The sequence below is a fragment of the Pezoporus flaviventris genome, unplaced genomic scaffold (genome assembly GCF_033815535.1).
Source record: "Pezoporus flaviventris isolate CSIRO_AGI_PZ_B2104156 unplaced genomic scaffold, CSIRO_AGI_Pfla_v1 ptg000040l, whole genome shotgun sequence".
Classification (NCBI taxonomy): Eukaryota; Metazoa; Chordata; class Aves; order Psittaciformes; family Psittacidae; genus Pezoporus; species Pezoporus flaviventris.
Window position 1 is genome coordinate 1,376,177 of NW_026892588.1, and position 19,812 is coordinate 1,395,988.

The 19,812-nt window shown below is 47.1% G+C and overlaps 1 protein-coding gene and 1 pseudogene across 1 annotated transcript; both read right to left on the reverse strand.

Moving 5' to 3' along the window:
* Positions 1-13,718: 13,718 nt before the first annotated feature.
* Positions 13,719-14,663, reverse strand: LOC133275394 (G-protein coupled receptor 35-like). Its single transcript, XM_061465363.1, has one exon. The coding sequence runs from the start codon at positions 14,661-14,663 to the stop codon at positions 13,719-13,721; it is 945 nt and encodes a 314-aa protein (XP_061321347.1).
* A 3,535-nt stretch (positions 14,664-18,198) lies between these two features.
* LOC133275447 (G-protein coupled receptor 35-like) lies at positions 18,199-19,232 on the reverse strand (annotated as a pseudogene).
* Positions 19,233-19,812: the final 580 nt, after the last annotated feature.

Sequence of the window (19,812 nt, forward strand, 5' to 3'; positions counted from 1 at the left end):
TTTTCACCTTGCCAGTTTAAACACCTGCAGCAGAGATGTGTTCTGTGTGCTACTGCACCTCCAGAAGTGCGCCCTCTCTAGCGCCGGTTGTTAGGACTGCTTTAGTTTACAGCCCCGTTTCTGTGCAAGCACAGGCGAGAGCTTTATGCAGTGCAGGCACACTGGTTCAGGAGTGCTCACGGTCAGTGCGACCCCGCGCTGCTCCTGCCCACCCCTCAGCAGCAGCACACATCATGCAGGGCACTGTTTGCCCATTCCCGCTGATGCCCCCCACCTCCCCTCTCTTCCCAGTTCCACGCTGGCCAAACTGTAACCTCCATAATACAGGGATGGTGTTTGCTTTGTGCAGCGTCCCCTTCCCCAGCTCATTAACGACACGGTGCATCCTATTACAAGCAAAACTTTAGATACTTTTATTTAGACTTTTAACAACATTAACCTTTTAATTACAAAGTTAAATATTTTAACAGTAGTCAGAACACAATACAATAGTGTTAAACTTTTACAATTTATGTTTCATGAAAAACAATAGGTCTGTCTCCACCTCCCAGAGAACAACCACAACACAGAGAGGAGGCTGCTGTGCCTGTAGAGGTACAACAGTGGATGGAGGGAGTGCTGTGTATGGACAATGAACCATTTTACGTTAACCTGGATGATCTGGGAGAACAAACTGAGCAGTTTCAGGTACAAATGGTTCAGATGATCACATTGCAATATTGTTTAGCCTTGAAACAGCACAGTCTCCTAGATGTTCTTTAGAGGGCCTTCCATTTTAATACTGATATGGTATGATTCTGCTTAGCGTGTAAATCACCAAGATTTGCAACACAAAGTCTTATGGCTAGCAGGAATAGGGCCTTTCCTTTTTGTTTCCAGGCAACGTTATGGACACAGTTTAGCTTTGAAATCTATCACACCTATGCCTGACATTGCCACAGCTCCTGATATTGTGTTATGCATATTCTATTTCATATCAGTCACGTGTAAACCCCTGCCTTGCATAGGGCTCAGTTTCTGTTTAGACTGCTCTTGGATCTTCTTCCTTGAGGCCTAGGACCTTAACGTACAGAACTACAGACTGTGCAGATTAGCAGGCAGGAAGAGGCACGTCTCTACAGTAGAAGCATCATGTTAATGTGCATAGGTACAGTAAGAACAGGACAGGGATGAAAAGGACGGGAAATTAGAGAGAAACACACATACACACGCTTCCTTCATGCTTCATCAAACCAGTTACAGTCTAAATTCCAAACCAAGTCAGCTAAATGAGGAGTTGGGGTTCTTGAGTTCAAATCAGCATCTGCAGTAAATGGCACTTAATTTGCCTTCGTTCAAAGGAATTCATTAAGTTTGCAAGCACAATAAGCCTTTTAGAGCCCTGTGCTGATTCCTTTTAAACCAGACTGTACAAACACTTGCACTCTGACAAACAGACTCCTCTTAGTTCATAAGTTAGACTTACAGGTCACAAGGTCCTTAGAATCTTCCTGAAACCTTTCTAAAACTCAGGATCATCATAAAATACCTTCCAGTCCCACAGCATTTCCAAGGTAAGATTTGAAAATCTCTACTGAGCTTCTAAAAGCGTTGTCTGCTGCATCTTAGAGTTCTGTACTGCAGGGCATTCAGCTTGGATTCTCTCTACTTTTACTTTTTAAAAATGGCTTTGTTACCTTAGTTATTGTTCATTTCTTTTCATACTCTTCACACAAAAGGAAGGTACAGCTTTACAGAGCTAGGAAGAAAATAGCTAAAAGAAGAGCTGTGTAGATGCAAAGTAAAAGGAATGTAAGAAAACGATTAAAAAGGCAACTAAAACACACAAAGTTCACATTATGTGGAGACCACAAGATATTTGTACATGTTCTTATACATACAGAGTTGGTGGTCAGTGAGAGGCTTAGACCTTGGAGGCCAAATTTAACTCAGTTAAACTAGCATGAATGTGGAGCCATTTCAATGACAATCTTGCTGATTTAGCATAATTCCTCCATATTTACATTTGTAACTAGACACAAATTCATCCCTTAATTTATTTGGAAATTAAAGGCAGCTGGGCTTTTGTTGCGATGGGGGCCCCTGTGGGCTATGACGGGTCCCTTTTTCTTGCTGGGGTGTTGCAGAGGGGCAGGTCTATGGTGGTCCCCGTGCCACGTTACTGGGGGGTGGCAGGGAGGGAGTGTGGTGTCGCTTGTGAGGGGTGTTTGTGTTGGGGCTGCGGGGCCAGGCCCGTGCCGATCTCTGTGCTCGGGGGGCCTGACGCGGGGTGGGTCAGGGTCGTCCCGGTGACGTGAGCCGGTGGGGCTGGGCTGGAGCGTGGCGGGGGCGGGATAAGTAGAGCGCTGGCGCCTGCGGTGAGACCCTCCTGAATGAGCCTGATCCCATCTTGACTCGGAAGCTGTGCAGGGGTGGGTTCATTGGTCCTTGCTGCGTGACATCCCTTGGACTGGACTTCTTCCCTGCATGGAAGACCCCCCCCCGAGGAAGGCCGGGCGCTGCAGGCTTTTGAGAGGCGGTGCCGGCCCCCTTTTTGTTCCTGGGGTGCTGTGGCTGTGCTGTTGCGGAGGGGCAGGCATGCGGTTCTTGCAGGGGACAGCAGGGAGGGAGCGTGGCGTTGCTTGGGGCGGGGGGTTTATGTAGACTAAATGACTTTCGAAGGTTCCTTCCAACCCAAGCTATTCTATCATTCTGTGACTTATACTGCAGCTGGAAATGCTCTGTCTGGAGATTAAAATAGTTACTGCTAATGCTGAAGATAACTGAAGCTAAAATACCCTTTGCTGTGAGGTGTTACTGGAACAGGCTAGACAGAGTTCTACTAGTTAGGACATGGGAATACGTGAGCTTTCATTAGTTGGTCTCTTCCTGCCTTTTTTTTTTGCAAACCTGTGCTTTGACATGCTAATTGAGGCAAATTAGAGATCATGTGACAGAAACACCTGTGCTAGCATTGAAGGGGGCAGAGAAGAGCCAAACTGACTGCAAACTCTGAGTACAAATCAGTGCAGTCCCAGGGTGGCAAAAACTCTCACCTTAGCGTGAGTCCTCCTTCTTTTCTGCAAGTGGCCAGGACCCCTTTCACCAGGTGGTATCACGAACAGGTTTAGCCACTGGACTCAGTTAGGCAGGTTACTCCCTTCCTAATTGAGCCCAGGTTTGTTCCCTGATCTCAGCAGTGGCTACAGCTGGTTTAAAGTCAGGAGTTCTCCCATAAATCATTGCACACTATAAAGAGAACCCCAGCAACAGAAAGCAGCAAGAAAGGGTGGTTGGGGGAGAAAAATAGAGTAAGGGGTTTGAAAAAACATCTTGTTTTCTTAAGATGTGTTTTTGCTGTCAGTTATCCATCGGCAAGAGTCAGCTTCCCTGAAGCAGTCCTTTCTGCGTTATCATCTGGAAATTAAGGTAAGGGAGATTGTATCTTATTTTATGTTAAATATTTAGGGGCCTGGCTAAAGAGTATTCTGAATTTCACTGCTAATTCTGGTATTACAAAATATCCATGACCCTGGAGCTTTGTCTAGCAAAAGAAGATATATCATTGTATCTAATGTTGTGTCATTTGGCTAAACAATGTCTAAATATTTTAAAGTACATTATTCTGTCAAAATCACAAGTGCTGTGTAAAGAAAAGGGTAGAGATATTAACTAGATGCAGTTGATGTAGGTGACAAACCTAGAGCTTACTACTCATTGTTGACTGTTCTAGTTGGTTATTTTATCTAACATGGAAAATAATCTAGTAAACCTGTACAAGCATGATACCTGTATAACAGTAAAAGAAATTATGTCTTTTTGCTGGTAAAGAGAATCACTTATGACAAATGCTGTGAGATTCTACTCATACTGAAATTTAATGATGAGAGCTTGCCCCAGTGTGCTCATTTGTGCATTGCAAATAAGTTAACAGTGGTCAGAGCATTATTTCTAAGCATTACTTGAAGAGCATTACTTGTAAGTGTTGTCCCTTCATCTGGTCTTTCTAGTGTTTGAGCAGCATCTTCACTGCACCCTCAGACCTAGGCCACATGAGGGAGTGTTGAGAGGCGCAAGAGCTCCTAGGCAAATGTAAGTGGGAGCCAAGTTTAGAGCTGGGGTGAGTGTGCAGAGAAAGTTGCAGCAGCAGAGGCTGAATTGGTGCTGGCAGCGTGTGAATCCACACATTACCCCAGCTTACTGCAGTGGCTTTGGCTGAGGAGAGCAGCCAGGGTAAAATACTACCTTCACAGTCTTCTCCAGTAGAATCATAGAATCATTAGGGTTGGAAAGGACCTTAAGATCATCTAGTTCCAACCCCCCCCTGCCGTGGGCAGGGACACCTTATGCTAAATCATATCACCCAAGGCCTCGTCCAACTTGGTCTTGAACACTGCCAGGGATGGAGCATTCACAACCTCCCTGGGCAACCCATTCCAGTGCCTCACCACCCTAACAGGAAAGAATTTCCTTCTTGTATCCAACCTAAACTTCCCCTGTTTAAGTTTTAACCCATTACCCCTTGTCCTGTCACTACAGTCCCTAATGAACAGTCCCTCTCCAACATCTCTATAGGCCCCCTTCAGATACTGGAAGGCTGCTATGAGGTCTCCATGCAGCCTTCTCTTCTCCAGGCTGAACAGCCTCAACTTCCTCAGCCTGTCTTCATACAGGAGGTGCTCCAGTCCCCTGATCATCCTCATGGCCCTCCTCTGGACTTGTTCCAACAGTTCCATGTCCTTTTCATGTTGAGGACACCAGAACTGCACACAATACTCCAGGTGAGGTCTCACAAGAGCAGAGTAAAGGGGCAGGATCACCTCCTTTGACCTGCTGGTCACTCTCCTTTTGATGCAGCCCAGGATACGGTTGGCTTTCTGGGCTGCAAGCACACACTGAAGCCAGTTCATGTTCATTTTCTCATCAACGAACACTCCCAAGTCCTTCTCAGCAGGGCTGCTCAGAATCTCTTCTTTGCTCAACCTGTAGCTGTGCCTGGGATTGCCCTGACCCAGGTGTAGGGCCTTGCACTTGTCATGGTTAAACTTCATGAGGTTGGCATCAGCCCATCTCACAAGTGTGTCAAGGTCCCTCTGGATGGCATTCCTTCCCTCTAGGGTATCAACCGAACCACACAGCTTGGTGTCATCGGCAAACTTGCTGAGGGCACACTGTAACTCCAATGCTCCTGGTATCTCAGCCTATATAGCCCATAGATTGACAATAACAGGAAAGTACAGGTTTTGTGAAGCTCTTCTCGAGGTACAGCAGTTTGCTAGGCCATTCCAAAACTACTTGAGTGTGTTTTTTCCTGTGTGCAGGATGTTTCTTATCACAAATCAAAGCTTTTCCAGAAGTCAAACACACTGGTTTCCCTCTCCTCCCCCAGGAAAGGGGAAATGTCTGGCCAGTTGCAGTGATAGTGCATGAAGAGGTGTTGCCCTGAAACAGGATGAAATGGCTGCATGCTTCCAGGAGGCTGTCTCCAAAAGGAGAATTGCCCTGTGAGTTGGAGTGCTGCAAGGGGAGAGCTGACCCCTGCAGTGAGTGCCCGTCCCCAGAGAGGAGTGGGGAGCTGGGGACTTAACACCTTCCTGCCTGTGACCAGGGGTGGAGAAATGTCATGGTATGAAATGGTTTGGCTTGGAAGGGACCTTAAAGCTCATCCGGTTCCAACTCCCTGCCATGGGCAGGGACACCTTCCACTAGAGCAGGTTGCTCCAAGCCCCTGTGTCCAGCCTGGTCTTGAACACGGCCGGGGATGGGGCAGCCACAGCTTCTCTGGGCACCCTGTGCCAGCGCCTCGGCACCCTCACAGGGAAGAGCTTCTGCCTAAGAGCTCATCTCAGTCTCCCCTCTCTCAAGTTAAAGCCATTCCCCTTGTCCTGTCCCTACAGGCCCTTCTCCAAAGCTGCTCTGTAGGTTTCTTGCAGCTCCTTTAGGTGCTGGAGCTGCTCTAAGGTTTCTCCTTAAGGAACCTTCTCCAGGGTGACCCTGCCCACTCTCTCAGCCTGGCTCCAGAGCAGAGCTGCTCCAGCCCTTGCAGCATCTCCATGCCTGTGAGAATTGTTCTTATGAGCCCTCTGCAGCTGAATGGGAATTCCACTGAAAAATGACATTCTTGTTTAAATCAGTCCCTGCTTCCCATCCCGCCCCCATGGAAGTGACCAGGTAAGAACACGAATGATAGTTATCTCAGTGGAGCTGAATGCATTTCAGAAGTACCAGAACTGACACTCATGGTTAGTTTGCCTCACTCCTGTTTCTTTCCTCCCTCCCTTTCATTTAACCCCAATTTGTGTTTCCTTCTTCCTCCATCCCCCTTGTTTGCCGTCGAGATGAGCTGAGGTCCGGTTTCCCTCTAGTGGTTTGACACTTTCTGTGCAGCCCTGAAGCAGAGCAGAGCTCGGGCCTTTTGAGGTTCCAGAGCAATCTCAACAGCAGGGGAAAATGCTCGGGCCTCTGTTTCGGGCCAGACTCTGATCCTGCACCTAGGAGTTATGTGAGCTGTTACAACCAGGTGATAATGGAAAAGGGATGCCTAAACCCAGCTCTTATCCCTTCCCCTTATGGTGGTGCTCAGGAGAAGCCCGCCAGCATCCTTACAGCTCAAAATGCTTTTGGAGATGAGCACCAAAAGGACAGCTGTCCTCTTCTTCATTCCTGAGGTGTCTCTGCATCATTTCTCATTAGTGATCAGAGCAGTCATTGGTATATCTCTTACTAATTTTAGCTGCCACTGAATGATGTCCTTGGTGGTAGCATTTAGGGGTCTGCATACTGCCTTTCAAGGATTGTGAAAGCTGGTTTGCATCTCAGAAGTGTTACAGCTTCTGCCACAGTTCCGGGCTCACCAATGCCATGGCAGAAAATGTGATCAGCAGCCATGTGAAATAAAGAGGTGAGCTGTGTCTGGTCTAGTGGATGAGTTTATCACCCTGGATCTAAGGTCAGTATTGCTGACAGGATGTTTCAAAGGAGTTAATGCAGGAGTATATTCCAGGTGCAATTGTTCGTGGGCACAAAAGACCTAGGAGGTCTGAGGTGTCTTTGGTTTTTCCATGTAAGGGGAACATGGCTCCATGGGTGCAGGCTCCTGAGGCTGGAAAGCAGCCTGAGCAAGCAAACCATAGGACAGCGCTGCAACATTTATATGCATCTGCAGCTCTTGGCTAGCTTTGAAAACAATGCTGCTGCAGGAATCATGCCAGGGGACCTATTCAGAGGTGAGGGAATGTGCTACAGCCAATACCTGCAGCAGTTTGGTGATTTGGACACAAGGAGGAGGTTAAGAGCCCAGAAGATACAAGAATAGGCCGTAGCAGGGAGAACTAGCAAAGGCTGAGACCAGCCTTAAGGTGTACAAAATATGTCTAATATGGCCAGTATCAAAATAAGCTTTTGAAAATACACTGGTTCCAGCCCTCTCAGTTTCTCCACCACTGTTTTGGTGTCCCACCACAGCTGGGGAAAGGCAGTGCCTTGCAGAGCTCAAATAACTAGATCTGCAAATAGCCAGGAGGAATTACCTGCTCACTCATTGCCCTTGGAGAGCGTGAATGCTCCTCCTCACCAGCTGTGGTGTGATGTTTGGGCACCATGAACCCTCCTAGCAGTGCTCCTGGTACATGACCAGTGAGGTGTCCTGCAATGTCCATTTGCTGGTGGCTGTGAGAGCAGCTATGCTGGTCAAGGAAGCACCCCTGTCCCTCCTCAATGCATTTCTCTGGGGTTGAGCTTCCTCTGCCAACAGTGGCATGGTTTGTACCACCCCGCTTTGACTGAGGAGCCTGCAATAGTGAGGTGAAAGGTCCATTTGCTGTGCAGCCCTGCAGCAGTTCCTCTGGCAATGGTTTTGGGTTTTTTGTTTGAGTAACTTTTCAGTGCCTGATACCTCACTGACCTTCCTTGGCCAACAGGTTGTGCTTATTGCTTGGAGGGGACCTATTGGTTTGAAGCATCCTGGGGTCTTCTCTCTGCCTTCTAGACCACTGCTCCTGCTGGAGCTGGTGTGGGGACTGCCACCTGAATGGGCCCACAGTCCCATTCACAGAGAGGTGAGTCCTGTGGTTTCCAGAAAGCTTTGTGATTGTTATAACTGGTTTTCAGTCTGAATCATGGTAATACTCTCATGTTCCATAGTTCAGCTTTTCCAGCAACGCTGAGAAGATGTGGCACCGTGCCCCGTACCTGCTGACTCTGTGATTGCTCTGTGGTTGCTGTACCCTGAATTGATGGCTTGGGCAAGTGCATTTCCCCTTCCCACTTTCTAGGTTGTCTTAAAGCAGCTTCAGGAGTATTTCTGCATTGTCTGTCTGTGCATTACAAAGCAGCCTTTGAGATTAATTCCTTGTTATTAGAGTATACTCAGTATAGAGCTTGGTTTAAATGTTTCTCTTGAGTTTCCAGGGACTGATTTTTGCCTTTCTTAGGCTACTTCTTGGTGGAAGCTTATAAATTAGTTACTGACTTAGTACACCCAGCTCGTTGATCCCCAACCGCCATCATTTTCATGTCATGGTCCTTGTTAGTACTTAAGTTTTCAAAGTCACCCAGCTCCTGGGTTCTGATAGTTTCACCACTGTACACGAAACACTTCACTTTACATCATCCTCAGATGTTGTCCACATATTCTTATTGTCTGTATCAAGGTAATCACTGGCAGTATTAACCATGAGCAGTCAAAATCAAGCTTGAAGGGAGCTCAGCTCATAACGTCCCTTTGGTGTGGTGTTTCCCATCCACAGCTTGGTGCTGTGGTCAGCAGACAAGGGCAGCTGTGTCTCCCATCAGCCTGGTGAGGCTTCAAGGGAGGGACAAATCATGTTACCAGGCACAAAACAGGTGGCTGTGATCATCAGGTTCACCAGGATATGTCAGAGCAACTCAACACCAGCTACCAGTAGGCAAAGCTATGATGAGGTGTTACCTGCAGAGACCTTGTGTGTCTCCTGGTGTGGCTCTTGGGTCTCTGTATGATTCCTAGACACCCCTGGGTCAGGATCGTCATGCTTTGCTTTTCTCCACCTCAGCTCCGTACCAGCTGCCCTCTAGGCTCTTGCAGCTGCTGATGGTCCCCTTCCATCCAGTTGCAGGTTTTATCACTTCTGCCTTGGACCAGTGATGCACAGTTGGTGTTTTCCCCTGCCCCAGCAGTTCTCGGCCTGTCTCAGCCCTGTGAGTGCTGTCACCGTGTGGCACGGTGCAGGTGGCACTGGTCCTGTTTTCTCACTTCCTTGCTGGCAGCTTTCCATCAGGGTAGGCTGGGGGCACTACTGGGAACCAGCGCCTGTGCAAAGAGAAGGGTCTGTGTTTGGTGGTCTTTGCCCCCGACCCTATTTTGTCTGACTTAAAAGCTTTGTTGCTGGTGTGAGATTTCATGTGCCAATTGCTTAAAGTTTCTGGACTTTTTGAGTTCTTCGTCCTTACTGAAAGCTGTGACAAAGCAATAGGATGGGTTTCAGGATGTACCTGGACAATTATGTTGGTTTTAGCAGCAGCAGCAGTACTAGGTGATCTCACTTCTTTGCTTGTAATTTCTAGGTAGCTTTTCGTGTCTAAGGGGAGAATTTGCTGAGACCTGTTTGATCTTTGTATTTCTTGATCTCTAAGATTTAACTCTGTTTTGTACAGTCATTTTTCCTTCCCTTGTAAGCTCTGCCTGATGTTCTGCTTGAGGTTGTTTCTCAGTCAAAGAAAGCCCTTCTCGTGAGGTTTTCCTCTGCTCCTGGTATGGTTTGCTAATAGGTTTGATGGGCTTCCTGCCTCCTTTTTCTGTGAGGGAAGACCTTGGCCTAGTCTGCCTTGCAGGGCTCTCTGTATTATAGCCTCTCCATACTCCCATAGCATCAGCACAGTGAAGTTACGCCTCATGCCAGCCCCTCCTTCCCTGCTTAGAAGGGCCAAAAATACTGAATCTGATGGCTGCTCACATGGAAGCAAGAATCTGGATTACTTTCCTTGCATGTTATTTTTGCTTTTTTTTGTGTCTCCCCTGCTTCCCACAGCCTAAATTTGTGCTGCAGCATCAATTTCCTCATTTAAAGTCTAAGCCTTTGTCATCATCTTTTCCTTTTCAGGGACAGAGAGATTCTATCTTGCTGGAACATCAGCAGAATGCAGTGGTCCAGCTCTGCTTGTTGGAGCTCTGATGGACTGTGGCTGCTGCCTCCTACTGTTGTGAGCCAGGCTTCTGTGCAAGGAAATCAGAAAGATGTGTGGATAGCAGTGTTGCCTATTCCAGTGCTGTGTGATGGCTGCTAGTTTGTTGCGGGCCAGGTTCCATGGCTTGTTGTGGCAAAGGTGCTGTTTCACTTACTGGGAGCGTTCATGGAGCTGAGGTTTTGTTCTGACTGAAGACAGGGGTCGGAAACCCACCATTAACATAATTCTAACTTGACATGTAAAGCAGATGCTAATGTTTGTCCCAGGCAGTATCTGCGTCTTCAGGTAATCAGAAAGATCCTTGCTCATCTTAGGGTTGCACTGGAAGTAGCCTGTTGTAAGGCAGCTTTTATATCATGTTAGCTAAGTCTCTTTTCACAATCTCTGGTATAAGTTCAGCGTTAATAATAGAGGACTCTGAGGTATAATGGTGTGAATGAATATTTATTTATAGATCTAATACTATGAAATAGCTTCATTATCACTTGCAAAAAAAATGCTTCTTTTTCTGTTTTCCTGACAGTCAGTGCAAACAACAAAAACTGTTCCTTCATGATGACTGGGATTGTGAAGTCAGCAATTTCTATTTTACAATGAGGAAAAGAAACACCTAATTTTTTTTTTTTAATTTAGAACATGAACAGTGGAGGCCTCAGTTTGCTTCCTACAAGAGAAAACCCCTCACTTCATACAGCTCTGTATGCGGCAAGCTTGGCTATGTGTAGGAATGCCAGCTATAAATGCTTTAGCACATTTGTACTGGTTTTGGCATCAACAGGAGTAAGCGGGCAGGTGTGTGGTGCTTAGCTGCGGGCTGGGGTACAGCCATGGAAGCTGTTTAGTTTCTTTAATAGAGCGCCTTGTCTGTGATCCTTCCTGGATTTGAAAACTCTGTGCTTGGGGAAGAAATTGCTCTGAAATTCTTTGGTTATAAAGCAGTAGCAAATGGGATCTCAACAGCAGCTTTTATTTGCCATCCTGCGAGGCCTATCCATGAGGCCACAGGACCAAAAGCGCTGCTGTTTTGTATTTCAGAGTAGGCAACTTCATTGGAGCTCACTGGAAATTGGGCAAGGTGCCCCATGGCAACAGGCAGAAAGCATGAACATGGCAGGGTCTGGAGAACAAGTATGTAGTTTGCTTTCTGGGTTAACAGTAGGGTAACAGGCTGATATGGCTCAGCCTTCATCTCTCTTCGAAGTAATTAACATTTTCATAATAATCTGTTTGGAACAGGCACTCATTATAACCAATGAGATGCAGAAGCCCGACTGGGATCCTACAGGAAAGACTGTTTTTGAAGGCCCTCTGAGCTATTTCTGAATACAGAAGATGTCTTCCTTGCTGAACACCTCTTGCCTGGACACGTAAGTGATGCCTGTCATGGGCATTGACAGCACACCATAAAGGAGAATGGGCTAACAGGAACCCTAAGCCCCTTTCTCTCTAAGGATAGTCAATAGCAGTGTATTTGCTGACAGCTACAAGGGTGACAACACTCGCGCATCTCCTTAAGCACCAGATGATTCTTCAGTTCAGGCACAATTTGTGTCTGGTTTCTTTTTTGCTCTCTTTGAAAAGAGACTTTAAAAGGCAGAATGAGGGCCAAGCAGTGTGTGATGTGATTAAGTTGGTCACATGTGCTCCGCTTGCAGTGAAAGACCATCAATGTCAGAGCATTAAATAATACATCAAAGAAAATTGGTACATAAATGATCAACTGACTGACCTGAACGGTTTCATCCATTTTTATGCTGAGTTTCCATCACACAGGGACCTGTGCCAAGGTATTGGCACAAAGCAGTTGGATCTAATCTTTGGATGAGGAGAGTTTTCTGTGATGGGAGTAGTTGTTTCATATGTTGTTTGGCTGGTGTCTAGACAGTGGTTTCAGCATGTGGTCTGCAGACACTTGAAGATGACAGGACACTTTTAGGGAAACTATTTGTAAGTTGTCACCAAGAAAGTTAGTTGTCTGTAGGTTTAAATGAGCAGAATATGGATTTGCATTCCCTGGAGGAAGGTTTAGGTATTTACAAGACAGAAGACGCTCAGAGTCAAGGGCCATGAAGCCAAAGGAGATACAGCTATCACATGCATTTCAACAACTCTATAATGTTTCCCATGCTGACTCTATGGGGCACTTCCTTCTAGTGGGCCAAGATTTCCATTTGTGGTTTAAGTGTTTTGAGCTGCTCTGTTGTCACTTCCCTGTGGGGTGGGAGGGTACGCAGTGCATAGTCAGCAAGTATTATAGAGGAGATTTGTAGTTGGAAAGCCAGACATTTGTATGTGTGGTCTGGGACCCAGCTAGGAAAGCTTAAGGTTCTCTGTATAATCATAGAATGGTTTGGGTTGGAAGGGATCTTAAAGATCATCTATTTCCAACCTTCCTGCCATGAGCAGGGACACCTTCAGGGTTAAATGTCTCAAAATGAAGTGTGGGAAAGCTGTTGGACCCCTGCTGTCCGCTCTCCAAGCAGCTGAAAGAGAAAAAGCACGAAATCCAAAGCAATGTTTCATCACACATGGCAGTGCCAAGAAGCCCTCAGCTGTGGGTCTGAGCTATCTGTACAGAAGGGCCTTGCACACCTCACTCTCATCAAACCTCCCCTGAAAACTGTGTATGGATTGTAAGGCAGGGATCATGGCTGCATCTGCTTCATGTTGCTCACTGCTGTTTTCTGGGCATCGACATTCATGCAGCATGAGGCTGTGGCAACTTGAGCAGATGCGATCCCTTCTCACCAGTCAGGATACCTACTGAGGAGTTGATCCCACTGAAGTACAGCAAACCTGTCACCAGGACTTACAGCAGTTGCTTGGGTGAGATAACTTCACAGATTTATACCTGATAGGCACAATGCAAAAGTTCTGTTCTGGGGTCTACAGTGCTTTGTGGGGCTCTGTTTTTCCATGCAGTAATGGCTTTATTTATACCCACAATGATTGTAGTCTCACAAACGCCAGGGTGTTTGCCACAAGCCGATACAAGTGTTAAAGGGCAGGGATGGGGCAATAGTCTCAGGCCACTGTCTTTACTCCATACACAGCAATAGCTGTGTCCTGGTGATAGCTGCAAGCTTTGAAATCATACAGGCCGGCAGGGAACTACCAGTGTATGGTTTGGTGTGAGCAGCACAGATGTATTAGGTTCAGCATTGTAGTACATGGGTGTTTTTTTTTCTTGGTTTTAAGTGACCATCTGTATAACAGTACCAGAAGTGGATTTGTGTATTGCTGTAAGGGTCCTGTTTCCTATGTTTAATTGCGTGTTATGTACAGATAAGTGCATGGTGGAAACGGTGGCCTTGTCATCTATTCTCCATCCCATATGCTCTCCCTCTTGAAGCTGCAATACAATGGTCTAAGACTATGGTCAAGGCTGGAGTCAAGTCACTGAGGACAGAAGGACAAAATTCAAGTTAATATCAGACCCCTTGGAAGGGATTGCTCCTTTTTGCAGGTATGCCTGTAGCTACAATGATTGCAAATACTGTAGATGGTCCTATTCCCTCTGCTCAAAACTTCAGCAGCCCTGTGGCTCTCAATACCTGTAGTGTGCTACACCTTGTTTACGTCATGACTTGATCTGTGGGTGACTGGGATTCTTGGCTTTGGTTCACCTTGCACCTCATCGATAGGCAAGTGGGGAACAGAGAAGGAAATTCTTGGAATTCCTTAGCTGCAAAGTAATAACAAAATGCATCCAAACAGCAGTTAGAGTTTGCTAAGCATGCACAGATGTGAACGCAGGCACTAACTTCCGAGAGCAGAGAACAAGCTCCAGCGACATCCACTGCAAACCGCGAGAGCAGGGCAATGTAGAAGGGTGCAAAACATACAGTGAACACGCACAGGTTCACAGAAATAATGCGGATTGCTTTCTGGATTAATTTTGTCTCATGAGGACTCGTGACCATCTTCTTCTTGAGACATCTGATGACTTGTACTGAACAAAAAGTCACAATCACTAAGGGAATAAAATAGCCAAAGATGACGGACACTAACAATGTATAACTAGGTTGAGTAGATTGTTTCCGAAAGCAGAATTTTTCCTTTTTGTTATGAAGTTGTGGATGCAAGTAGGAATAAATCATTAGTATTATCCAAAGGGCCCCACAGATGGATGCTGATTTCAGTGGGGATCGAAGAATCTTTGCTTTTAGAGGGAACTTGATTGCAATGTACCGATCGATCGCTATCAAGGTGATGATCAGGATGCTCATAGGCATGTTTGTAAAGTAGATCGTTTGTATGGTGAAACACAGGTTGTCTATGGGATGCTCATATGTGGTAAAATATATCAAGAAAGGCAGGGCAAACAGCAGGAAACTGTCTGCGACTATGAGGTTGATCATGTACACCCTGGTCTCGGTCCACCTCTTGAGTTTGCAGCAGAAGACCCAGAAGGCAGTCTCGTTCAGTGGGATCCCCAAAGAGAGCACTGGGATGTAGACTGTAAACTGAAACAGTGTAATGCCATTCCGCACGTCGTAGTCTTTGGTGCAGTTCTCCATGTTGGGTTGTCCCTGCAAGACAAGGGGGCAGGCATGAGACCAAGCTTGGGGACAGGTTGTCTGTGCTGGGGCCTGCTGCAGTGCCCCACTCTCATGGCTCTGGAGCTCCTGCCCTTGCACTGCAGATCAGCTCATCAGCACTGAACACAGGATTCGAGGTGCGGCCTCACCAGTGCCCAGTACAGGGGGATGGTCACTGCCCTGACCCTGCTGCCACACTGTTGCTGATACAGGCTAGGATGCTGTTGGCCTACTTGGCTGTCTGGGCACGAGCTGGCTTATGTCATGCTGCCATGAACCCACTCTCTCTGAGGATGCTGGGGAGGAATTGCTCAGCATTAAGTACCATCAACCCTAGCAGATCTAGTCCGAGGTCTCCAAAGAGAGAAGGGAATGTGAGCACAAGTCTGATCTCAGCCTTTAAAGACAGGAAGCCAAAATGTTGCTAAAGCAGAAATCACAGAACCAAGAACTTAGACTATCTCCTGGTATTCCTTTAAATATTCAAGGTGTCTTCTACCAGCAAGGAGGCTGTGAAGGATGAATTGGACTTAATTTGCAGTTCATAAAGGAAGTGTTTACATCAAGGCAGGAAAAGAAAACACCCAGATACCTACAATCTCTTACAAATACATGGCCTTATAAGTCAGCATCTTGTAAGCATCCACATTTAAACTGTAGTGAAAATGCCCAGTTGCATGAACTGACTGAACTGGTTTTAGTGTCAGAGACTTAGAGATGGAGCTGGCAACCACAGAGGAAAGCACAGCATCTGCCCTAGCACCAGAACTGGTATGTCACTACTGAACCACAGGGATGCAGTCATTTGTAGGGTGTAATTTACAGAGGAACTAATATAGAGCCGGCATCCTGGATCTCTTGAGCTTTCGGCCTCACACGTCCTGGGTTGCATTGTACCACCTACCTTGCAGCCGTTCCCTGCTAGCTTACTATGGTCACCCCACAGTGAAAAAGCCACTCTCTGCATGCATAGCACTGTCCTGAGGGAGCAGCTGAGGCGGCTGGGGATGGGCATCCCAGCCCCATCAAACCCCCTATGTAAGCACAGAGCTGGCGGTGGTTCCCAGTGTTGTGTGCTACAGTGTGCCTGGAGCTGGGTATCTCCTTGTGCACAGAAGAGGAGCTGGTGCGAAACTAAAGTGAGGATGAAGATGCCCCCTGAAGACACAGATGGCTGGAAAACAGGAGGATACCAAAGCATCTCTGTGCGGGTGAGGATTGACAATGTTTTGGGTTGGAAGGGACCTTAAAGCTCATCCAGTTCCAACTCCCTCCCGCGGGCAGGGACACCTTCCACTAGAGCAGGTTGCTCCAAGCCCCTGTGTCCAGCCTGGCCTTGAGCACTGCTGGGGATGGGGCAGCCACAGCTTCTCTGGGCACCCTATGCCAGCGCCTCAGCAACCTCATAACAGGGAAGAGCTTCTTCCTTACATCTAATCTTAATCTCCCCTCTGTCAGTTTAAAGCCATTCCCCTTGTCCTGTCCCTACAGGCCCTTGTCATAAGTCCCTCTCCAGACTTCTTGTAGGTATGGGAAAGCTGCTCTAAGGTCTTCCTGCAGTCTTTTCTTCTCCAGGCTGAGTCTCTCAGCCTCTCTTCATGGGAGAGGTTTGTTACAATAATCTTGGGTCTCATGCATATATGTTAACAAGCAGGCTAGCACGTTAGTTAAGAGGTGAGAAAGCATATTCTGCTCTGAGCAGAGCACACTTAGGTGTGGGAAGAATGAAAAGCCATTACCTGCTGCCTGTGGGGCCGTCAGGGTGGTTTGATCCTCCTTAAGGTTGCAGTGTAGACGCAGGCGGTGTGACAGGGGAGAGGACGTGTCAGGTCCGCGGGTACCAGAGCAGTATGCTACTCCATGCAGGGCACAGCTGCCCCAGAGCCTGCTGTCGGCAGCTGAAACACAGCAATGAGCTCTTGTTCCCCCAAAGTGCTTCACTTATCACTTAGCTTTTGGGACAGTCGAGTCTCTGGTGCCCTCTGTCGTTCTGCTCGCATCAGCTGGATGCTTCACCATCATCCTTACTCACCCAGACTGTGCTCCCCCCCTCGCCTTACACAAACCCCAGCAATTAAAATTTAATGTTTTCAGTCTTGGGAAAACAAATAATTTCTGAAATACAACCCATAATGGCTGCAAATTGTCCTTCTGGCAGCAAAAGGTCCCGCAGGGAGCACGGGAGGGCTGGGCAGCCTCCAGTGCGGTTGCAAAGTGTGTGCGGTGGGGGGGCCGACAGCCTTTCTGAGGGGACAGGGGACACGTCAGTGCTTGTGCACCCCGTGATAGTGAGCCCAGGGTGAGAGGTCCCAGCGTGCTTCTCTTCAGTGTCTTTACAAGAAGGGTGGCAGACGTTATGGGCTGGCTTACCCTCTGCAAAGCGACCAAGTGTCTAACACTGCTCATCAGCACCGCTGCAAAGCCCAAGCTGGAAATGACAGTCACTGGTCAGAGATGCTGGTGAGGCAGTGAGCACGCTGTCAGGAACTCTTTTAAGTGCATTCCCCAGTGGGACTTTACAGGCGTTTTGGTGGGTTTGCTGTCTGTTGGCTGTAGCAGTTGCAGTCCTATCTATGGGAGCCAGGTTCTAGCTTCCTCGGGATTTGTCCCACTGATTTGTGGCTCCTGAACTCACATTTCCAAAGGTGACAAGAGCAGATTGAGCAGCAGCAGCTGCAGGTCACATGCATGGGTGGCAAAGGTCTAGACAGAGTTAAAAGGGCTTCCTTGGGGGGGGGGGGGGGGGGGTGAGTAGCAGACCCTTATGGCTCAGCCCTGATATCTCCTGGACTTCGTGCTTTTATGGGACCAAATAAGTCTTGCTTTCATCCTTCACATCTATCTGATGCATTGACTTGAAGAGGAAGGGCAGTTAGCAGAGTCTAGGGTGTTTTGTAGGGCCATGTCCTTAGTAAGATGCTGTTACTGCCTGAAACCTCCCCCTTCCCCACCAAAGCAATACGAAATAAATAAACTGGATTAATTTAATAATGCAAACAGCCTGAAATACACAGTGAGGTAAAACATGATATATTCTTTTTGTATGTATTGACAATAAGGATCAATAGACTTTAGATATAAAAAAAAAAACAAACCAGGGAGACATACATGGTTCACTTGTATTCTCATAAGAGCAACTGGAGGGTGGAATGGAGACTTGTTAATGACCAGAGATTACATACACACTTTCACACAGCTTTGTGAAATTAATAGAAGCATAGGATGTTATTTACAATTTATTTAGTAATGTTAAACCTAACAAAGACCTTGTGCCATCCCTGGAGGCATTCCAGGCCAGTCTGGATGTGGTTCTGGACAACCTGATCTAGTTGAAGGTGTCCCTGCTCATTGCAACAGGGTGGAACTAGATGAGCTTTGAGGGTCCCTTCCAGCACAAACTGTTCTATGGCTCTATGATCTCTTCAGAGAGAAAGGGCAACAGTTATCCCAATAACACTGAGGATGTGTCTTCTCTTGATGTTGCAGAGACACTGGGTTTCATTGTTTTGGGTTTGCTGTTTTTCATCCCTCTTGCCTCCCTCCTTCCACTCCTTGCTTTCCTTTAGCAAGTGTGTGTCTGCAAGGGGTGGATTTGATCTGTTTTATCACTGCTGGTTTTGGGTGGTAGAAGGGCTTCATGGAACTCCTTGGTCACAAAGTAGTAGCAGACACTATCCAGGCAGCAGTTAGATGTGGCAATACACCTTGTCAGGGAGGAGATGTTCTTCATAACCTGGAGCATGAAACAGGTAGCTCCAATGCTATCCATTACGAACGTGGCAAGTAACCCAAAGAAGGCTGGCAGAAAACATACTAGAAACACCATCAGGTTTGCGTAAATAATGTGAACAGCTTTCTGGATTGATTTCTCCTCTGGTGAACTGGTGTTCAGGCCTCTCTTGAGGCTCCTGATCGCTTCTGTGGAGCAAAAAGTCAAGATTGCCAATGGAAGAATAAAAACGAAGAAGATGGAAAGCAGGCTCAGAGCAGCAGGCACGGTGGTATCCTTCTGGAAGCAGAGGGTGGATTGGCTCTGCCAGATCTGTGCAGTGGCACCGACTACCACAGAGACCCACAGAAGACCGCAGAGAAGGGCTGCCTTTGATGGAGACCTGAAGGTCCTGGCTTTCAAGGGGTGTTTTATGGCAATGTATCGGTCAATGGAGACAAATGTAATTACGTAGATACTCACCAACATGTTGATGAAATATGTTGTCTCTATAAACTGGCAGAGTTCGTCTCGGGTTGACTTATTCCAGAGCAAGTAAGCCATGAAAGGCAAGGTGCAGATGACAAAGCAGTCTGCAAAGACTAAGTTGATTACATACACCCTTGTTTGTGTCCACTTCTTTATCTTGCAGAAGAACACCTAGAGGGCAAGGGCATTAAACAGAGCTCCAAACAAGAAAATGACGCTATACAGAGCAAGTTCAGTGAGGCGGACATGGTGATAAAGTTCTAGACTTGTGATGCTGCAGTTGCTGGACACATTCATTGTCCTGTTGTGCGGAAGTTGTGTGATGTTCTGAGACCTGAAACAGCAAAAGACATGGTAACACTTTCCTCCTCCCCCTTAACAGATGCATATCCTATGAAAAAAAGGGTGTTTAAGTAAACATGCATTTTGCCTATCACAAATATGAATTTGTGTCTACAAAGCTGGCCTTCTCAGTCAGCCTCTAATTGGGATGCATCCTTTGTCAAGCTTTGTTTATGTTTCCTCAGTTTAGGAGTAAATATCTCCAATAGGACATGGCAGACAGTCTTTATTAAATAGTGGTATCTTGAATGGAGGGGTGGAATAGCAGTGAGAAGAAACCCCATAGATAGTGAGGGCATCCTGTGAGAATGGGATTCCTTAAGCCAGGCTGTGCAAATGAGGCAAGATTACCCTTAGCCTGGTTATGAACTAGGCAGGGATTGCAGCAACCAAACCCAAAGCCCAGCACAATCCATGAGCAAAAGCTCTTGTACCAGGTCTGCTGGCTTGGGAGACAGAAGAGTGGTGTGAAGGCCTGCAAGGGCATAGCAGATGTCGCTTGGGGGATGTGCTCGTGCTCTGGCTCTAACTGGGCAGGTTTCTGAGCCTTTGGGCTGCCTTGCAAATGTGGAGCTCCTGTTCACGTGG